This window comes from Hypomesus nipponensis, chromosome 11 (assembly GCF_054491055.1).
Source record: "Hypomesus nipponensis isolate SF chromosome 11, ASM5449105v1, whole genome shotgun sequence".
Lineage (NCBI taxonomy): Eukaryota > Metazoa > Chordata > Actinopteri > Osmeriformes > Osmeridae > Hypomesus > Hypomesus nipponensis.
In genome coordinates, this window is record NC_140371.1 from 2,548,351 (window position 1) to 2,570,000 (window position 21,650).

At 45.6% G+C, this 21,650-nt stretch overlaps 1 protein-coding gene across 2 annotated transcripts in view; it reads right to left on the reverse strand.

Moving 5' to 3' along the window:
* Positions 1 to 5,532: 5,532 nt before the first annotated feature.
* Positions 5,533 to 21,650, reverse strand: part of khdrbs2 (KH domain containing, RNA binding, signal transduction associated 2) — a 59,619-nt gene continuing 43,501 nt past the window's right edge. Inside the window, exons 5-10 of one of the 2 annotated variants that reach the window (XM_084710186.1) lie at positions 20,392 to 20,519; positions 18,137 to 18,335; positions 9,049 to 9,131; positions 8,119 to 8,177; positions 7,955 to 7,959; positions 5,556 to 5,648 (exon numbers count right to left, since the gene is read on the reverse strand). In XM_084710186.1, the coding sequence (XP_084566312.1) occupies positions 5,556 to 5,648; positions 7,955 to 7,959; positions 8,119 to 8,177; positions 9,049 to 9,131; positions 18,137 to 18,335; positions 20,392 to 20,519 (567 nt within the window). Of the gene's footprint in view, positions 5,651 to 7,954; positions 7,960 to 8,118; positions 8,178 to 9,048; positions 9,132 to 18,136; positions 18,336 to 20,391; positions 20,520 to 21,650 lie in introns of both variants that reach the window. The other variant, XM_084710185.1, reaches the window with a different exon arrangement.

Below are 21,650 nucleotides of genomic sequence, written 5' to 3' on the forward strand. Positions count from 1 at the left end.
AAATATAAATATTTATATCTGCTAAGGCTTTGCTTGTAACGCCAGAAATCCATGACCTGAGGCTGAGCTTTGCCTACGCTGGCATAACAGTGTAAGGTGGCCATAAAGACAGCGCTCCTGTGGCCTAGATAGATTCACGCGTCTGGAATGTTCTGTGTACAGTATGACCCAAGGTCTGTTATAATACGATTCTATATGAGGTGGGGAGGCTGACTGTGGGCTAAAATAACTTCCGTCAACCCACAACAACCTGCAGGCTGCACAGCGGCATGGCAGCTGAGATCATGGAAGAAAAAATAGATAACAATATTCAAGTTTTCAGTCCCCCCCCTCTCCCTATCTTTTCTCCAAGGCGACAGGGGGATTTGAATCTGGGACCTTTTTGATCCGCCGTCAGTCAAGCCACGGTGAGCGACACACCCTCACCCCCAACCCACTCTACAGCCAACCCCTCTGTGTAGAAACTAATATGCGACAACTACAGTAGTTAGGATTAACAAGGCTTGGATGTTAATTGCATAACTCCTAACCTTTTTATCACGTGGATAAAAAAAAAAATCTAAATCTCTCCGTGGCTGGATATTTGCTCATTGTGATGCAGCCTCGTGCAGAGATGACCACGCACCCTGCTGATGTTCATGCAGCTGTTCTCCAGTACACGTTGAATTTTAATCAGCATATCCCTTTAGTAATATTAGTAATAATCATATATTATAAATAATTAATGGTTAATACAATTATACATTCACTGTTATCTGTGAGAACGGTTAACATCCTTCATCTTAAATAGCCTATGCCTCGCTCATTCACCGGAGGAAGATGGGTATTTTTAATTGGAATGTTAATTACCTAAATGTCTGGAGCGTAGCTAGTGAAAGGGGATAGGGTCTATTACATTCTGCATTCCCTCCCTGCCCTCACCCGTGTTTGTAATTAACGTGCTCGTTCTATCCACAAGGACCATAGTTAAGTATATCTGTACTGTTTCCCTTGGAGCAAAATCCACGCGCACGCAAGGCTTCTGAACAGGCCACGATCATAACAGGCTTGCTTGTTAGTGAGCCAAGGCCAGACGCTGTGATGTATCGTACTACACACAGACGCACTGTTTACTGTTCCTTACAGCTGCTCATCAGGGGAGTTGAAACAATGTGTGCAAAACAAGAAGTAGCTTGTTTGTGTTGGTGGTGGGGAGACGGGAATGGAGGGGGAGGACGTCCTTGTGAGTTAACTGTTAAAAGGTTCTGTCTGCTCTCGGCAGAGATCTGAGATGTTGAGCTGTTTTCTCCTTCCAACGTCTTAGAACTGTTGCATTTCTGACCTTGTTTTTTCTTCCCCATAAATAATACTCGCACTTCATAAGAGAGAGAGAGAGTGCACACGTTCCCTTTCATTATTTAGGGACCTATCCATCTGAATTAAAGTGGAATGCAAGCGTTTTAGGCGCAGGTCTCCTGTTGAAGCGCTGTTGACACAAGCCCGCCGCTGTAGCCTGGCACGAGCTGCCATCGTCACGAACAGAAACAAATCTGTTAAAGATGGACGCCGTCATGTTCATGTCCGTTGTTGTTAATGTAACATCTTGTGTACCACTAATGGAATGTGAATGTGCCGAATTAGAGAACCCGCTTAACCCTTTAGGTGCAATGGGAACTCGGGGCCAAAGTTGAAGGCTGTGTTATGCGTGAATGCAGTGTTCTAACACTGTCCATTATAACCCTGGAGGTGTGAGGAGGACTCAGCTCAAATTGATATTTTCAATAAATTCCCACGTTACTGGAAACAAAGGAGCAGAGCAGAGAACAGATCTTAAGTCTCACATGAAAGGTGAACTGCCCTCTGCACTTCCAAAAACACGCTTGTCGTAATAAGCAGTCCTGTTCACAGAGCAGTGTAAAGTGGATACCCTGGTAGAATAAATCCTTTTAGAAACGAGAGCACCTACACCAGAGTTTCATCTATCTCAAGATGGTTTCCTGCCTCCTCGATGTGTGATCAGACAGCCACCAGCGTTGTTTCTAAAAGCCAGGAGGAGACAGAAAGAAGATGCTCGCCAAACAACAATACAGTTGAACGCTGAATCTTGTTCAAATGCTTATTCATGCCAGGACTGGATGTCAAATGACAGCATCTTATATTACAAACTTCCCATGTATAAACTGGTAATGCTCAATGGTAGCATTGATGTTGATGAGCACACAACAACATCAGATGTCTGTGTTGGTTCCAACATTAAGTATTTCAGTAAAACAAATATTAAATAACTGTATTTTTGATGAAATGTGTCTATTGTAGTTGTAGTATAATCTATTGTAGTTCAATATATTGTAGTAGTTTGGCTTGTTTTGTAATGTAACTAACTGTTGTATTTTAATGGTATGCAGTGTAGTATATTTTACAGTTTTTCTCAGTCGCTTTGGTACATTTCTTGAATCATTCTTTACATTTGCAAAAAAGTATGTGAATTTCTCGAAACAATTTGTACAAACTGCAACACAACGGATTACTTTCAAAAGCCAATTTGTTGCTCAAAATCATTAGTTCATCTCTCCCAACATAATTCTCAGACATCACAAACATTCCATGTCATAGATATTTATGGAATATACATGAATTGTATGTCCGACAGATTTTGTTAATTGAATGGATCATTTTGCATGTCATGGCATGTGATGTCTCACACGATGAAAGACAGTTGTGAAGAGTATGACAGTATAACTGAGAATGAACTCATCCGTTTGGATCAGCAAACCATGTGCATGTAGTTCTTGTGCACAATTGTAGACAACACTCTTTCGCACAGGTGTGCCAAAACACTTACAATTTGATATCATTAATAATCAATTAAAATGTAGTGTGAACTTAAAGCGAATTGTTCAGAGATCTGAATGTAATATTTTGAAAATATAATTATTCCTTCTATATAATTTTCCGATAAATTCCGATAATTTTCCTTCTAGAATTGAGCCAAAGTGAAAGAGAAACGGTATGGACAGAAAAGACTCCTCAGCTGCAGCGCTGCAGGGGGCTGAACTGTAGCTGCAGCGCTGCAGGGGGCTTTTACAATTATAACAACTGGCTCAACCATTTAGCATGTAATGACTTACTAAACTACAGCCCAGATGTTTTAGGGAGTAAGACAGTTCAACATAATAATAATTTGATAGAATAATACATTTTGATCAACATGACGTAAGCAATTGATCATGCAGGAAAAAGCAAACAATTTAACATATTCATTTGCATAAACGTACCGGAGCATTGCCAATTTGATCAAAAGAAGGAAACATTGGTTTGATAGTGCGCACAAGTAACTAGATGATGCGGATGTTGAATTGTTTGGAGAATTTCAATTGTGATCTGAAAAATGTACCCAAGCGACTGTAAAAACTAAAAAGTCATGGCATTGGATTGTGTATGTTATTGTACTGTTCATTACATCCATTACATGGTAAATATGGAGAGAATAGAAAGTGTCAACTCACCTCTCATAACTCTCTGACTGGTTCACGATACCGTCAAGTCATACCTGTGAGGAAAAAATAACATGATAACAGTTAGAAGGCTCTCCTTCGGAGGTGATTATGATGTATGTGTATATATACTGTATATACTCATGTTGAAGAACTGAAGCAGTACAAGTATATGACCTTGATGGAAGCATGCAATGTGACAGTATGGACAGTACACAGCAGTGTCATGCCTACAGTTTGTTACTGTCAAAAAAGTAAACCAGGTCAAGATGGGGGTCGAGCTGAGGGGGTCAGTTAACGGCTTCAATACAAGGGTTCAGCTTGGGTGTTTCTGGTTATATAGGTACATGTTTAGCTGGTGAGACATTTAAGAATATTACGTTTTAGTGTTTTGTATTAACTGTTGTGTTATTAGTCATTTTTTATGTTTCTAGTTAACAGGAATTAGCGGTTTTATGTCGTCTGGGGGTCTTATTCAGGGGGTTAGGGATGGGCCGGTTTACTTTTTTAAGTGTAAGTAACTTTAAAACTTCCTATGACTTGGCAAACGCAGAATTAGAGTTATTATTGAGGTTACCTGCTTAATGTTTAGTCATCCTTTGAGTCCCGCGATCTATTCTCTTAAACAGAGTCAGCCTTCAGGTGTACTAGTCATAGAAAGAGAATTCAGTTTGCTAAAAGGCTTTCAGGGCTGGTATTTTAAAGCACTGGAAATTGCAGTACAAAATGCAGCTTTCTAGGGTTGAATAACAAGGAAGAAAAAGCGTGAACGCAGAGACACTGACGGCTTGCAGATGTGAGGTGTTGAGAAGTGAAAGCCTTTTCTAGTCACTCAGTCATGACTCTGGAGAGGTGTGAATATCTGCAATATTCACATAAGGTACATTAAGCAGTGTAGTAGCCAGGTGAGAGGTCTAAGGCATTTAGACAAAACTGAAGGTAGAATACTGTGACTTCTCTTACCTCTGTCAACTCCCATGTCATTCTCAGATACAGGCTAGTACAAACAGCTCAATCAGAATTGGTCTTTAATGAGGTAAAACTTAAAGAATATGTTAAGAAATCAACGTATTTATCTAAACAGTTTCTTCTCATTAACAAATTATACATTTAATATAGCTATCCAAGACTCATGAAACAATTTAGTGTTTACTTTGAAATTATTTAACCAATGTTTCTTTAGTTGGGTTAATGCATGATATCTACTAATGCACAAAAAAACTGACCAAGACAGACTCGCAATTTCACTTTTGAAGGACGTCCTCTATCAACCCTTTATGCAGGACCTGAAACCAGCCAGGAATTATATGATAGAAACATATGATTCAGATGGTTCTTACTTTTTTAACCAAAAATGTTTCGGCTCAATTAACAAATTATGGCAATATTGGCAAAATAAATTAACCAATTTATGGCCACCTATTTAGAGAAGCTTACACACCGTGCTTTAAGCGTTTTTATTATATGTTTTTTATGTACAAATACAGATTAAACACAGAACAAAGCACTTGTAGTAAGCTACATACTGCACATCTCTTGAGATTTCCCTCAACCCCAACATCAAAATGTGTATTTGTTTTACAAGATCAATATGTAACATCATAACAAATATAAAAAAAAGAATGTATAAAGTCTGTCAGCTTCATACAGCGCTAGCATTCCAGTATCAACATGATGTCATCACATTGCACTAAGGAGGGCAAGTCCCACCGCATCTCGGTCTGAACCAGCCTCCTGCTTTCATATATGGGTGACATACAACTGTTGACAACCAGGAGCCGCACTCCAATGTATGGGTGCAACGTCAAATCAAAATAGTCTCTCTTTTTTTTCAGTTTCTTTTCTTGTTGTTCTAGAAAAAGAGTCCCAAGTTATCAAAAAAAACAAAGACAAAACTGACACCGCTTGAATGGTTAGGGGTTATGTGCTTTGTGTGTGCTTCCTTGGGTGGAGAGATTCGGAGGAAGGGGCAGATTGGAGAGGGGAAGAAGGTACGCTACAACTTTGGGGGAGGAGAGGGGGGGGGGCGGACGATCGTAAGGTTGGTTGTCTTATGTTGGCGTTCACAGGTGTGAGGCACCTTCAATATCTACCATAGGGATGTTCTCTGTAGGTTGCCCGGGCCAGGCGCGTCGCCGGAGCTTTAAGAGTAGGCCGGGAGGTCATCCACTCCTCCTCTGGAAGAGGTCAGAAAACACGAGTCACATCATTGATGTCATTAACAACCACCACATCTGCAGAAGAAGTCCCTTTGTGAGGAACTGATGTTGTCAGCAGAAGAGTCCAATGGTTTTAGAGTGTGATTAGATGTTCTTTTGAAGGAGCTTTAGGTCAAACCGACACAGCAAGTAGACACATTGTTCTTCAAAACAATAATGAGTAATTTTTCTCATCCCTAAACACCTAAACATGATCTACATCAATACTGAGAGCATTGCTGATTCTAACACAACTCTCACACAACCCCCTCCTGCCGGTCAGGTTGCGATGGTTGTGTTGTGGTGGTGTCAGTCTTACACTGGGAAGCAAGTGTGTCAAGGGGAGTTTTCTCTGGTCTGTGTTCTGGTCTGTGTTCTGGTCTGTGTTCAGTGGTCTGTGTTCTGGTCTGTGTTCTGTGGTCTGTGTTCTGGTCTGTGTTCTGGTCTGTGTTCAGTGGTCTGTGTTCTGGTCTGTGTTCTGTGGTCTGTGTTCTGGTCTGTGTTCTGGTCTGTGTTCTGTGGTCTGTGTTCTGGTCTGTGTTCTGTGGTCTGTGTTCTGTGGTCTTTGTTCTGGTTTGTGTTCTGGTCTGTGTTCTGGTCTGTGTTCTGTGGTATGTGTTCTGGTCTGTGTTCTGGTCTGTGTTCTCTAGTCTTTGTTCTGGTCTGTGTTCTGGTCTGTGTTCTCTGGTCTGTGTTCTGGTCTGTGTTCTCTGGTCTGTGTTCTGTGTTCTGTGGTCTGTGTTCTGGTCTGTGTTCTGGTCTGTGTTCTGTGTTCTGTGGTCTGTGTTCTGGTCTGTGTTCTGGTCTGTGTTCTGTGGTCTGTGTTCTGGTCTGTGTTCTGGTCTGTGTTCTGGTCTGTGTTCTGTGGTCTGTGTTCTGGTCTGTGTTCTGGTCTGTGTTCTGTGGTCTGTGTTCTCTGGTCTGTGTTCTGTGGTCTGTGTTCTCTGGTCTGTGTTCTGTGGTCTGTGTTCTGGTCTTTGTTCTCTGGTCTGTGTTCTGTGGTCTTTGTTCTGGTCTGTGTTCTGGTCTGTGTTCTCTAGTCTTTGTTCTGGTCTGTGTTCTGGTCTGTGTTCTCTGGTCTGTGTTCTGGTCTGTGTTCTCTGGTCTGTGTTCTGTGTTCTGTGGTCTGTGTTCTGGTCTGTGTTCTGGTCTGTGTTCTGTGTTCTGTGGTCTGTGTTCTGGTCTGTGTTCTGGTCTGTGTTCTGTGGTCTGTGTTCTGGTCTGTGTTCTGGTCTGTGTTCTGGTCTGTGTTCTGTGGTCTGTGTTCTGGTCTGTGTTCTGGTCTGTGTTCTGTGGTCTGTGTTCTCTGGTCTGTGTTCTGTGGTCTGTGTTCTCTGGTCTGTGTTCTGTGGTCTGTGTTCTGGTCTTTGTTCTCTGGTCTGTGTTCTGTGGTCTGTGTTCTGTGGTCTTTGTTCTGGTCTGTGTTCTGGTCTGTGTTCTGGTCTCCGGCTTCACCAGGAGCTGTTGCTGGACACGCCCCACACTTCCTGGATGACACGGTCTCAGTGTCCTGCACCACCGGGCCCGGAGCCGGGGCCTGGCCCTGGACCGCTCGCGCTCCACCTTTTATTCAAAGATTCAGATGACATCCAGAGCAGAGACCTCACCGTCTGCAGCCAGGCTCAATGTCGCCAAGTGTTTATGGGGCAGAAAATCACTGGCCCCCTTTGGTTTGTGTCCCCTAACCGCCCCACCCCCCACCCTCTTGTGAACAATTCACGGTGCCGAAAACGAATGAGTGCTGGGAGGCGGCACTGGGAGTGGTGGCTTCGGAGCAGGGCAGCGGGCGCACAGCCAGTCTCAGCCTCCCAGCCTGTCACACGGCCTGAGCCCACAACATGCTCCCGCTGCAGAAGGCAGTACGCTGGCTGGCTGGCACACCCTCCCTCCTCCACAGACTCTGTGGGATCCGCTGGCACACAGCTGCACCTCCAGCCCCACTCACACCCCAGGCACGGGGCTGAGGCCTGCCAGCCGCTGCTGCCGCTGTGCGGGCACCATGCTCTGAAGCCGCTAGACTGAGTCTGTGTGGGCCGGCTGGATCCAGAACCAGGGTCTCCCCCAGCTTGCTGGCAACTGAGTGTGTGTGTGTTTGGGGGGGGGGGGGGGGGTTGATAGTGGAGAGGCCAGGATTGTGTGGTGGAGATGGGTGTGGAGGTAAGGGGTTTTAGCCCAGCTGGCAGCTATGCCGCGGTGGTCTAGGAGAGCTACAGTTGGACCCATGGATGACAGAGTGGCCCTGGAGCTTCACCAACAGAGTCTGGGTTGAGCTCACATGAATACTGGACCTCACTGAATACTGATGAAGCACACTGGATTGTCGTTGTGTGGTTTTGCTCCATTGATCAACATGAGCCTCCAAACCTATGTTATTGTGGTGCAGGGGTGGTGCAGGGGTGGGGCAGGGGTGGGGCTTGTAGATAAGGAGTGATAAAGGTAACACTCACCATAGCTGTTGTATGTTTCATCATTGCTTCCATGGCCGTATTCATAATACTCTGAAATGCTGTGAAAAACAACAACTTTTTTAATCGATTGAACGTCCAATTCCCCTTTTGACTGAATGGCTGTCCTCCATCATGGATTTCAACTTAATCAAGAGGACCTGTTTGGAATACTTAATCTCATAAAACACACAAAGTCCATTACACAAATCCCTTTTAAATCATGCAGCACATTATTTTGGTTGAGGTAAGTGAGTTAGAGAGCCCAGCTGTAGTTGGGTTTGATGGCTCTATTGTCATGGGAACACACACAAGAGGCTCACCATAATATCAGTAATGCTGTAGAGATGATGTATGGGATAATTATGTTTAGTCAAATATTTACAAGGGTATCAGGTCTAGGCTAGAACAATACCCTGATCAAACAACATCTGCTCCCAACCACAGAAGAGACGAGAAAAGGAGGGGAAAGGGAGAGAAGCAAAAGAAAAGAAGGGATGAGAAAAGGAAAAAAGGAGAGTAAGGGGACACCAAAGGAGAGGATGATGAACGAGTGTGTCGACCATTCATTCTCTCTCTCTCCACAGCCTCATAAGGAGCCCTCTCTCCACAGCCTCATAAGGAGCCCTCTCTCCACAGCCTCATAAGGAGCCCTCTCTCCACAGCCTCATAAGGAGCCCTCTCTCCACAGCCTCATAAGGAGCCCTCTCTCCACAGCCTCATAAGGAGCCCTCTCTCCACAGCCTCATAAGGAGCCCTCTCTCCACAGCCTCATAAGGAGCCCTCTCTCCACAGCCTCATAAGGAGCCCTCTCTCCACAGCCTCATAAGGAGCCCTCTCTCCACAGCCTCATAAGGAGCCCTCTCTCCACAGCCTCATAAGGAGCCCTCTCTCCACAGCCTCAGAAGGAGCCCTCTCTCCACAGCCTCCCACCTCTTGGACTGGCTGCTGTAGTTCTCTTCGTAGGTGTCGTAACTCTGGTCGTCGTATTCGCCGTCGTAGCCGTCGTCGTAGCCCTGCGGAGAGGACAACACGTTGATGTTAGTGACAGTGTCACCGGGGGAATTCAGAGGGGCTGGCTTGACACGTCACGTCACTTTTGGCTCGTGCCAAAGTAGCATCTACATGAAACTTGGAATGAAATTCCAAGACATTCAAAATGACTTCAGACAAACAGGCGATAGCCCGCACCATAACCCCATGTATAATTAAAATAACCCCCCCCACACACACACACACACACACACACACATCGACCTTTCAAGCCAACCCTGCAGCTTTTAACACAACAGCGTTGATCTGAGCCCTCGAGCATTGCCCCGTAGCTACTCCCTCTCTGCTGGGACACTAATTGCTGAAGGACCAAACATCAAAAAATCAATGCTTAATTCCGTGGCTCGAGGATACCATCTACACAGACACGCCCCCTGAGTGCAGCGGGCGACACAGCTGAATCAAGTCCCGGAAACACGATCGATCGGGCTTGAACGGGACACTTGTCCGAGGAGCTGTATGTATTGGACGCTTCCTCGACCTATTGACCTTGATGTTGCCGCAGCGTACAGGATGCTGTCATTGGTTGCCGACTGGAGTTATAATTAACATCAGGAACAAAGTAACTCGATTTAAACCCTGCAGACACCAGTACACTACCCGGTCGTATAGTAATTACTATTTGTAAAACGTCTTGGGCAATAAGTAGCGAGAATTGTTCCCTGAGAGAATGTATTTAGAAGTAGAATCCCTTAAAACTGCAAGGGAGTCAGGTGGCTGAGCGGTTAGGAAATCGGTCTAGTACACACATTGTATGAAAAGTTGTGTCATGTCATGCAGCGATCCTTGATCCTTGCAATTTCCATTGTAATAACTGACAAAAACAATTGGCATCCACCATTATTGATTCCATATTTAATAGAAATCAGACTTTGCTTTTGTTTTCCAACATTTTAAATGGTATTGACAAAAATGATGGGACTCTCAACCTAATAATTAGTTGCACAATCTTTAGACGCAACTACTGCAATCAAATGTTTTCTGTGGTGCACAGTGACTCCACTTGTTAACAGGTAGTCTGGCCCACTCTTCCAGAGCAAACTGCTGAAGCTGGCTCAGGTTTGATGTGGGATTCCTCCGGACTGCGACTTTCAGCTCCTTCCATGGACGTTGGTTAGGATTCAGATCAGGGATCATACAAGGTCACTTCACAACGCTCCTATGTTTTGTTCTTATCACTTCTTGGGTGCTTTTAGTCGTGTGTTTATGGTCAGAATCCTCTTGGAGGATCTGTGACCTGTGACTGAGCCACCGCGGCTTTCTGACACTGGGAGGATTCATCTGTGAACAGAAATGCTATGACTTGCCAAAAAGCTCCAGTTTGGACTCATCTCCCAGAGGGATTGTGTCTTTTTAGCATTTTGGCAAATTCCAGTCTGGCTTTTTAATGTTTGTCTTTCAGAAGTGGAGACCTCCTTGTCTTCTTCCATGGAGACCACTCTCGCTCAAAAAGCGATTGATGGTGCGATCACAAACTGACGTACCTTCCCCTCGTAGTTCAGCTTGTATCTCTTTGACAGTTATCCCTGGCTCGTTTCCTACCATTCACACTATCCTTCAGTTCTACCTGAGGTCAATTTTCTTCTTGTGGCCGCGCCCATGGAGGCTGGCTACAGTTCCATGGACATTGAACTTCTTAATAATTGCAATTGTTGTCACAGAAACATCAAGATGTTGGAGATGGTCCTGTAGCCTTTACCTTCATCTTGCTGGTATATTATTATCTTTCTGATCTCCTCAGATATCTGTCTCTCTTTTACTTTGCCTGGTCCATATTCAGTGAAGTGCACACAATGGTCACACAGTGATGACTTTTGCATTTAAATCAAAATCCCTATATTCCAACTCTTTATGATCTTTTCTAAGGGGTACTAACTTGTGTCCAGGCCATTGTAGAAAATCTTTGCAGAATGAGAATGCTTCATCTCTTTTCACCGCTTCTTTGCTTTATTCTATGACATACCAAAGGCATGCAATAGGCTTTAATGGCATTGATTTTCAGGAGGCATGAAGCATTTTTTTTCCAAGAGATGAAAGGCTACCAGCAAATATGACCACATCTGTATATGACGTGCTGGCTTTTTGTAAGTAATAAACGGACTCCACCTACAATAGAACTGTCCTTCCAGTTCTGCACCGGAAGCCGTTTGACACTAATCTCAGACTGGAGCAACCCTCTTTATTTCTGGCTCCATCTCCTGTGCCACAGCTTCCCTGGGTGAAGGTTCTCTCTAATCGGCAGATCTGACTTAGTTAAAGCGTTTTAGTGGTGTTCAAAGTGTTGCTTCCTGTCAGTCATCATCATAATCTTCCCCTGGTCTAATCCTGGTTCTCTCATGGGGTTCCTGTCATGTCAGATCTAAGCCTCAGATCTTACTAGAAAAACATTCATTCAGGGGATTTAACTGATTTTCCAGAGACACTGTTTTTCCTCATGCTAAAAAGTTGGTTGTTGTTCATGTGCGACGAAATGTCAGCATGTGTGGGGCAGGGATGTGTGACATCACCTGTCATCCTCTCATCACCAGATTACTAAACTCACTTTTGCTTTCATTACTTATACCATCAAAGAAAGAGTTATTGTACACAATGTTCAAAACCTACTAGATAATCCGAATGCTAACCTAAAAATATATTCATATTAGTTCCATGTTGGTGAGTGCAGAAGTTTGTTTTGATGGGAAAGTGTGGGATGGAAAAAATGCCTTTTCGGTCAGGACAAGGTGCTTAAATGTGCTTTCTGTGGATGCAGTCTCCTGAAAGCTGAAACACAACAGAACTTGAAATGTTTTATCTCTGGCTACTTGTAATGAAAATGCAATAACTTTGTTCATGGGGTGTCTCCAGGCTCCAGGCTGTTTAATAACCGTACACTCCCTCTCATAAAAATCATGAAATATAATATGCAGCCGGGAAAAAAACAAGATAAAAAAAACATACCGATCAGAATATTTATTTTATTTTGTTGGCTATTGCAGATTAAAATTCTGCTAGGGGCACTCGTGTGGATTTATATGTATGAACATGGATTTGACTAAATTAAAGTTGAGGATTATGTCAGGGATTACGTTGTTCAGACGATCTAATGCCACTTTCTTTCTCTCGCGGTCTTCTACCCATAGCAGGAAGGGTCAGAAGCCTTCCTATCGCTCTAATTGGGCGTTTTGTTAACCTTCCCGTCTGGATAAACGCCTCACTTCCCCTCGGAGCTGATGAATGAAGCCGCCAGATAGGGCCTGAGTGGATCGTGTCAGTGTGCAGTCGTTCGGATGAGTGTGTACTGTATGACTGGTTCCTTTCAATGCTATTATCACATTGAGATGCGGAGGGAAATTAGCCCCCTGCAGTTCTTGTTCAACTGTACTCCCATTAACTTAGTAAAACATCAAGAGTGCTTCAGCACAGTGCTATAACGCTTTTTTACAGTTGTTATGGCTTTGAAAGAAAGTGGGCTATAAATAAAACGGCACCAGGCAAATTCACCCTCCCGCCCTCCCCCACCCCTGCCCCTTGCCCCCCACCACCTCCTCCTCACCCGACACCATATAAGGGTTCTTGGGGGTCTGGGCAGTAGAGCAGGGTTGGTGTCCTGCTCTGTCTCTGCAGACTGACCCCTGTGACAATACTTCTTATCATTACAGAGGGTGCAAATGTGTCAACAGCAACCTCACATCTCAGCTCCCTGACCTTTCACACACCCTCACCAACTGTAGAGGCCACGGAGGCTGGAGGAAGCTGGGGAGGGCTAAAGAAGGCTGGGGGGGGGCTGGGGGAGGCTGGGTGGGCCGAGGGAAGGTTGGGGATCGGGTTGGCTAAGGGAGGCTGGGGGAGGCTGCCGGACACCAAGGAGGCTGGTGGAGGTTGGAGGCCATAGAGGCTAGTAAAGGCCGGAATGGAGGCTATAGAGGCCATGAAGGCTGGTGGAGGTTGAACAAGTCCAGGGGAGACTGGTGGAGCGTCCGCTTAATGAAGCCTAATACTTATATATCGCCACTCGTTTAGAAAACCAATTAACAGCAGTCCTATTGAACAAGCCGGGGAGGGAATAAATCAAGTGTTAACTCTCGAGGGCTGTGGAGTCTTGGGTCGGTGTAATTACGACCAGGCTGAGCCTCTGGGCCCACGGTGCTGACACTCATTATCAACTGACAGCAGGAATGTCTTGCGACAGTGACTGATTTTCCTCTGGCTTGAGAATACCTGAGACGCAGATAGACTCTGATCAGGAACCTCTTTGTCTTAGCTGCATGTCTCAGGCCCCGGGAGAAAGGCACCACGCTTTGGGTCCTCCTGAACGCCTCTCCTGCCAAAGCCGCACGCAGGAAGACTGCTTTTGTGGCTCATGTCGTTGTGCCAGGAGGGCAGTTTAGTGTAGACGGAGTGTTCCAGGAGGGCAGTTTAGTGTTGATGGAGTGTTCCAGGAGGGCAGTTTAGTGTAGACGGAGTGTTCCAGGAGGGCAGTTTAGTGTCGACGGAGTGTTCCAGGAGGGCAGTTTAGTGTTGACGGAGTGTTCCAGGAGGGCAGTTTAGTGTAGACGGAGTGTTCCAGGAGGGCAGTTTAGTGTAGACGGAGTGTTCCAGGAGGGCAGTTTAGTGTCGACGGAGTGTTCCAGGAGGGCAGTTTAGTGTAGACGGAGTGTTCCAGGAGGGCAGTTTAGTGTAGACGGAGTGTTCCAGGAGGGCAGTTTAGTGTAGACGGAGTGTTCCAGGAGGGCAGTTTAGTGTAGACGGAGTGTTCCAGGAGGGCAGTTTAGTGTCGACGGAGTGTTCCAGGAGGGCAGTTTAGTGTAGACGGAGTGTTTCGCTGTCTAAGGATGACTGTTTCCAACATGTTCACAGGAGTTTTCGTTTGGAGCTGTTATTCAGAGAATAACAGCAGTCCATCCTGTGAGGATATGGTTTAACTGGTGGTGAGAACACCTATTTAAAAAAAGATTGGTTTATAGACTGTCTATGAGAGAAACTGGTCTATATACTGTGTACGAGAGAGACTGGTCTCCCCTAGACTGTTGTACTTCAGTCTATAACCAGAAATATTCATAACAACCCGATAATATCTCGTGCAACTCCAATGAAACAATTGTACGGCGATAACACATTTCTTCATTCATTCAGTTCTAATGGAAGAAGACAAGCAGATTCTGAAGAACGTTCTACTGTGCCGAGGCCTGGTGCTCCTGGTACAGAAACTAACTACAGAAACATCCCAGTGCCTGTCTCTACGACGGGACTCGTGTGTACACACGCCATGTAAACAGACGATTCTGCACGTCCCCTGAGTATTCCCCTCTCAACACAGGCATGGGCGTTTGAGTGCGCAAACCCAACTGGGTTCCCATCGCAATCGTCTCACAGTCAATTCAGAATAGTCCCGCTTTTCATTCTTATTATTTTTTCATGCTAGCTACTTTTTCTTTTCTTTTGAAACTTGGAAACACTTTCAACACAGGCCGTTGGAAATCCGTGGAATCACAGCAGAGTCAAGGGGGTTAGGGCGTTCTGTCGGCTTCTATTAGACTATCTAGTCGAGGTGTGTGTCATACATCTGTTTTATTAAACAGGGGAGTTCTGCTTGGAGAATTCCATTTCCATAATTAGTTCACCTCACAAATGTGAACTCAGCAGTGTAACCAAGCCTATTGTTAAAAAGCAATTACAGCCGATGCGCACGCCATCCTTAAAGGGCCACTAGGAACATCTCTCTTCCTGTCTCACACTGTTTCCTCGAATGCTAGATTTGTTGCAGAGACTGTAGCTGAGAGCTGCACAGCAGCATACAGCCGCGCTACTCAAGCAGCCAAACAACGGGGCGTCGAGAAAGGAGGCATCAGGTTTGAAGAATACGTCAGCTGAACTATGACTCTACGCACATATCTTTGATATCGAGGCAACATATCAAGTGTAGAGCGTGGAAGAAGATGTTCTCTTTTGACGGTGACCTTGTGCTATATCTACTGCTCAAGGGGAAATCTATTTTTCTCGAGAAAGTCCGCCCAGGGTCTTGTGTTTAATCACATTATATCCTCCGCTGGCCTGCCTCACTGCCTCAGAGGGGCTGCTCAGGTTTAACACTGGGGAATTCGATACACGTTTTTTGTCATTCTCCTGCTGGAGAGGTTTGTGTGATTTGTGGTCGCCCGTCAAGGCGGGGATCTCAGCCACGGCTCCTTTGTGAGAGATTTAGCTTCCAGCCACATGTACAGTACACCACAATACAAATCCGTTCTGTTTATATATACAGTAAATGACATTGTACTCAGGCACCTAACAACATTATATGGAAACAAGGGCAATTTATTACTGCTTTGTATCGTTTTATTTTGAGGAATAACAGCGAGCATTAAATCAGAATTGAAACCATCGCCTTTCCAATTCTGACGTAGGCGTCGTTTGAGCTGGCTGCTTGGTACTGTACAGTGAAAAAAAACATTAGTTTTATACAATGAAACCCCTTTTGCGCAATCCTGCTTTGATTTAGTTCATCCACAGCCGAGCCCCGATTAACTGGATTTCAACAAGTTGATTCCTTTAAACAAAAGAAAGGACTAAAACCCTCCAACACAATATTTATTCACGCTCCGCCACACTGTAAGCTAGCTCAACACCGAGACAATGAAGGCTACAGAGACCCATTCAAATGTAGATCAGAGGCCCTTCCAGACTTTTCCGATCAGTTCTGCTATAGGAGCACGTCTCTTACTGTCAATTACTGTCAATATCTCATTATTGGTCGTAATAAATCAGGAGGACTTTTTCTTTCTCTCTTAATGGTTCTCTCCTCCTCCCTCTTTTCTATTTTGTCTTTACTCAGCCCTCCTAACCCCCATGTATCAATCTACTGTATCCTATCTCTCTCTATCTCTTTCTCTCTTTCTTTCTTTCTTTCTTTCTTTCTTTCTTTTCTTTTCTTCTCTGTCTCTCCCTTTCTCTTGCTATGCACTGCAGCTGTTAATCAATAGTATCCTTTAACACGTGCAATTATGGTCATTGTCACAGTATCAGTGGAGTGCATGAGACTGACAGCTAGACAGAGTCTATTAATCACCACAGGCCTCTGGATACACCCCACCTCAACACGACGACCCTGCACGGCGCGCGTGTCATGCATATTCAGCTCTGGGGCCCATTTCTTAGGAGACAAATCCAGAGGAAAACAGAACCAGAACAGCACTCGGCACGGCTGATTTACCCAGCTCCATCTCCTGGGACTCTAACCAGGAATCCTGGGAGAGGAAGGAGGTGTGGGGAGGGAGGAGGGAGAAGGAAAAGGTAGGAGGAAGAAGGAAGGAGAGGAGAGGAGAGAGAAAAAAAGAGGGAGATAGAGAGGGAAGGAGGGAGAAGGATGGAAAGGAAAGACGCGGAGAAAGAAAGTGGGAGCTGGAGAGAGAATGAGGAGGGAGAAGGAAGGTGGAGACAAAAGGGTGAAGAAGGGGGAGAAGTACTGCAGCCTCCCAGGCGAGGTGATGGTGAAAGAACACCCTGACCCACAACATCGAGAGGTCTGCTTCAGCTCGGAGAAGAACAGTCTCAAAAGAAAATTGAGTGCCAGAGTAGAGGATGTAGCAAGGTGAGATTCGCTGGGAGAAAAAATAGCAGCAAAGAGATATGTTGAGGACAAACTCTTCATTCCATAATCCCCTGGTATCTGCCTCCTGTCTCCCACCTCTCCTCCCGCCCTCTCCCACAATTACTGGGAGAAAAATGCCCAGCTTTCTGACTCTCTCTTTCCAGAAACACCCTCTACATCAGAACTCAATTCGGCTCCGTAATGAGACTGTGCGTTTCCCCATGCAGACAAGCCAATCTGCAGCTGCCAGCACACACGGGAGTTCTGGCACAGCGAGGAAAAGATCTCGGAGGAAATGGTGTTGCTTTTTTCCATCACGACTGAACAAAACTCCAGTTGATATTGCCCTTTTTAGCTTGTTCTGTTTGACCTTGAAAGCTGAAGGGACTGAACTGTTTATACACTATTCTGAGTGCTGAGCATCAGGATGTCATCAGGGGTCATCTTTTATTAATTAACCTTTTATATATCTTGTATTTTTGGGTTCATATAATTGAATAAAGTGTTTATAGAGTTTTAGATTGTGGTCAGGCCAGTCCAAATGGAACCGTGTATTCAGGGTCATGGTAAAGGAGGTTCACGAGCCCTGCTCTTTCTTCAACTACTCTCTTGTTCCCTCCACCGCTAAACAGTAAACTGACCCATGTTCCTGTGTGGTTGTTTTGCACAAGTCAGGTTTTGCTCTTAAACCGGAGTCAGTTGTGGATGAGACAACACAGAGACTACATAGACTGGCAGAAATGACACGCCAAGCACACGTCTGAACACGCCAAGCACACATCTGAACACACCAAGAACATGTCTGAACACGCCAAGCACACGTCTGTACACGCCAATAACATGTCTGAACACACCAAGCACACGCCTGAAAACGCCAAGCACACATCTGAACACGCCAAGCACACATCTGAACACGCCAATAACATGTCTGAACACACCAAGCACACGCCTGAAAACGCCAAGCACACATCTGAACACGCCAAGCACACATCTGAACACGCCAAGAACATGTTTGAACACGCCAAGCACACGTCTGAACATCCTGTTGACGGTACTTCATTAAAAAAGTGTTTACAAACAGAAACTGCCTAGACTAATTTTGAGTGCTGGAAGCTTATTGGACAAAAGAACCAAAGAAAATTTCAATTAATGGGTCCAGTCAAACCCAATCAGTTTGCTGCCCTCATTCCAGGCCGCAGCATGAAGAAGGAGACCTGTGCCAATCACACATCCATTCAGCACACACTTTCATCCACAACGATGGTACAGGGAAGGATTTGAACCGGGAACCTCTTGACCTGCAGCCAACTGCTCTAGCTCTGAGCTACAGCATCGACACAGGGCCGCAGCACGGCACCAAGAGGGAGCCGGAGAGATCCAGGTGACGGTGTTAAGACTCACGTAGTCTTCGTAGGCGTCGTGTGTGAGGGGCAGCAGCGAGGGCCGGTAGCCAGGGTTCCCCGGGGTGGCGCGGGCACGGGGTGCTGGGACCCCCCTGGAGAGGGAGACTGAGGGGAGGGCGCTTCGCGTGACTCCGCTCCCTCGGGGCACCACCGCCCCCCGCCCAGGGGGAGGGGGAGGGGCCGCACCGCCACGCCCTCTGGGGAAACAGGAGTGAGGTTCATTGAATTATTATTTCCTTCTCTTAAATTAGTACTGTTTGAACATCACATTCATATCCAGGTGCAAGCAGAAATGTATATTCTGTGTAACATAACTTTGTTATTGTTAATTGTTTGTTTTTTTCCCTCAAAATACTTTTCACAAAACCACACACGCACAGTGCACTCAACCTCTCACTCAGACTCCCCCCGTCCCTCTACCTCCCTCCCTCCACCTCCCTCTACCTACCCCTCCCTCTACCTCTGCCCCTCCCTCTACCTCTGCCCCTCCCTCTATCTCCCCCTCCCCTCCCTTTTCCTCTCACCTGTGGTCTTTTTAAAGAGTTTACATTGTAACTGATGAGTCAACATTAGCAGTGAGGTGATTGGCCAGATGGCATGGTTATTGTCTAATGGATCCATGGGTGCCCTAGATTTCATTCACGTAGTTCCATTCTAATACCAATGGAACCAAACCATGGCAACTTGGAGGTAAGGGGACAGGAATAGCTCAGTATGTGGTTGTCGATCAAGAAAACACAGGTTCAAATCCCTCTCTGACGTCAGGTTGGATGAAAGGGCCTGCTAACTGACAACGTTACACTGAATCAAACTTTGGATATTTCCAGTTCTGTTTGATTCCAGCCTGGCTGACTCTCCCAGGTGGGAGCACCTGCTGTTTAGCAGAGCAGCCAGGGCAGAGCAGCTCCCTGGCTGCTCCAGCCTCAGGGCAGGGCAGAGCGAGGGAGGGAGGGGGGATCCTGGAGGGAAGAGCAGTCAGGAGCAGGGCAGGGAGGGGGGATCCTGGAGGGAAGAGCAGTCAGGAGCAGGGCAGGGAGGCTGTTTCACTGGGTTTTAGTACCCAGAGTGGGGCACCCAAGCAGAGCGGGAGGCCCCGGAGGGAGGTCTGGGGATATAAAACTGTCTATAACTGGAATGCTTCCAGACTGTTTCACACTGTCAAGATGAAGGACAAAGCAGACAGATCCACAGGACGATCTGCCAGGTCTTTCACTAGAGCTGGGGCTCCCTTTTGATCCAAACAGCCGAAAGACCAGAAAGAGTTACAGCCACATCACCCGGGCATATTGGTCATGGAGATTTGCTGTAATCACTTATCAGAGCTGCATAAGGAGTAAAAAAGCAGGCAGGCAGGAATGGTGTGTGTGTGGGGGGGGTGGTGGGGGGTGGTGGGGGGTAGGGGCGGTGGAAGTGACACATTCTGGAGCTAAATTTAGCTTCTGTAGCAACTTCGGTTGAGCCAAGCTGTCAGCAAACAAACACACACATAAAAGCAACACAGACGCATGCACACACACACACGCACACACACACACATATAAAAGAAACACTGACATGCACACACATACACATGCACACACACACATGCGTGCTCACACAAATACACACATGCACACACACGCATGCAAACACACTGTGTAAAACACTGTCAGTCTGACGGCTTGGCTAGAATGCAAGGGACAACATGTTACATAACTCAGGTCTGCAATAAGATTACAAATGAATAATAGACATCTGACATGAATAAATTAGTGTGTGTGCACTTCAAACCAAAGGTTTATTAAACAGCCATAAGAGGCTCAGAAGCACGTAGGTAAATCATACGGAGGCTTAAACTCCAAAACACACATGAGTACCCTCAAAGGATAACCCCTTCATACTGTAGAGGCCTTTTCCTTGATGGGTGACGCCATCAGGAAACACTTTCTGCCACACAAGTTTACTCTTTAAGCTTTACAAAGAATAAATAAACAACAAAAAGGATTACTCAGGTCACTTAGGCTTTTTGACAATTGGTAAATACAAGCTTCTTAATTCTGTTTGGTAAATAAAAATATATTTGTATAAAACTGTGTGAAAGTATTGTGACGGTAATACACAGCAAACAGCTATGTAACTCAAATAATCTCAATCTCAAAGCAAATTATTCCAAATATACAAAACATCCTTGGAACTGTGTTGAAGTTAATCAGTTACAAGCCAGTGCTGAGCTGCAGTTACAAGCCAGTGTTTTAACAGGGTGTCAAGGCATACCTGGGGGTTGCCGTGGTAGCCATCCTCAGGCCCCTCCCCCGTACGGTCCGCACTCTGCTGGTGTCGTCTGAGCCGTTCAGGAAGGACAGTTCTCTCAGCTGCTCCTGGCGGATCTGGTCGTTGTAGTCCTGCGAGACAAACATGAAACACCACACATGAAACACCACACATGAAACACCACAAAACAATGACACGTGTGGTCGTTGTAGTCCTGCGAGACAAACATGAAACACCGCACATGAAACACCACAAAACAATGACACGTGTGGTTGTTGTAGTCCTGCGAGACAAACATGAAACACCACACACGAAACACCACACATGAAACACCACACATGAAACACCACAAAACGATGACACGTGTGGTTGTTGTAGTCCAGCGAGACAAACATGAAACACCACACATGAAACACCACACATGAAACACCACAAAACGATGATACGTGTGGTCGTTGTAGTCCTGCGAGACTAACATGAAACACCACACATGAAAGACCACATATGAAACACCACAAAACAATGACACGTGTGGTCGTTGTAGTCCTGCGAGACAAACATGAAACACCGCACATGAAACACCACAAAACAATGACACGTGTGGTTGTTGTAGTCCTGCGAGACAAACAAGAAACACCACACATGAAACACCACACATGAAACACCACAAAACGATGACACGTGTGGTTGTTGTAGTCCTGTGAGACAAACATGAAACACCACACACGAAACACCACACATGAAACACCACACATGAAACACCACAAAACGATGACACGTGTGGTTGTTGTAGTCCAGCGAGACAAACATGAAACACCACACATGAAACACCACACATGAAACACCACAAAACGATGATACGTGTGGTCGTTGTAGTCCTGCGAGACAAACATGAAACACCACACATGAAAGACCACATATGAAACACCACAAAACGATGACACGTGTGGTCATTGTAGTCCTGCGAGACAAACAAGAAACACCACACATGAAACACCACACATGACACACCAAACATGAAACACCACAAAACGATGACACGTGTGGTCATTGAAGTGCTGCGAGACAAACATGAAACAACACAAACGATGACACGTGTGGTCGTTGTAGTCCTGCGAGCAGGCATAAAACACCACAAACGATGACACGTGTGGTCGTTGTAGTTCTGACAGCAGGCATGAAACACCACAAACAATGACACGTGTGGTCGTTGTAGTCCTGCAAGACAAACATGAAACACCACAAACAATGACACGTCTGGT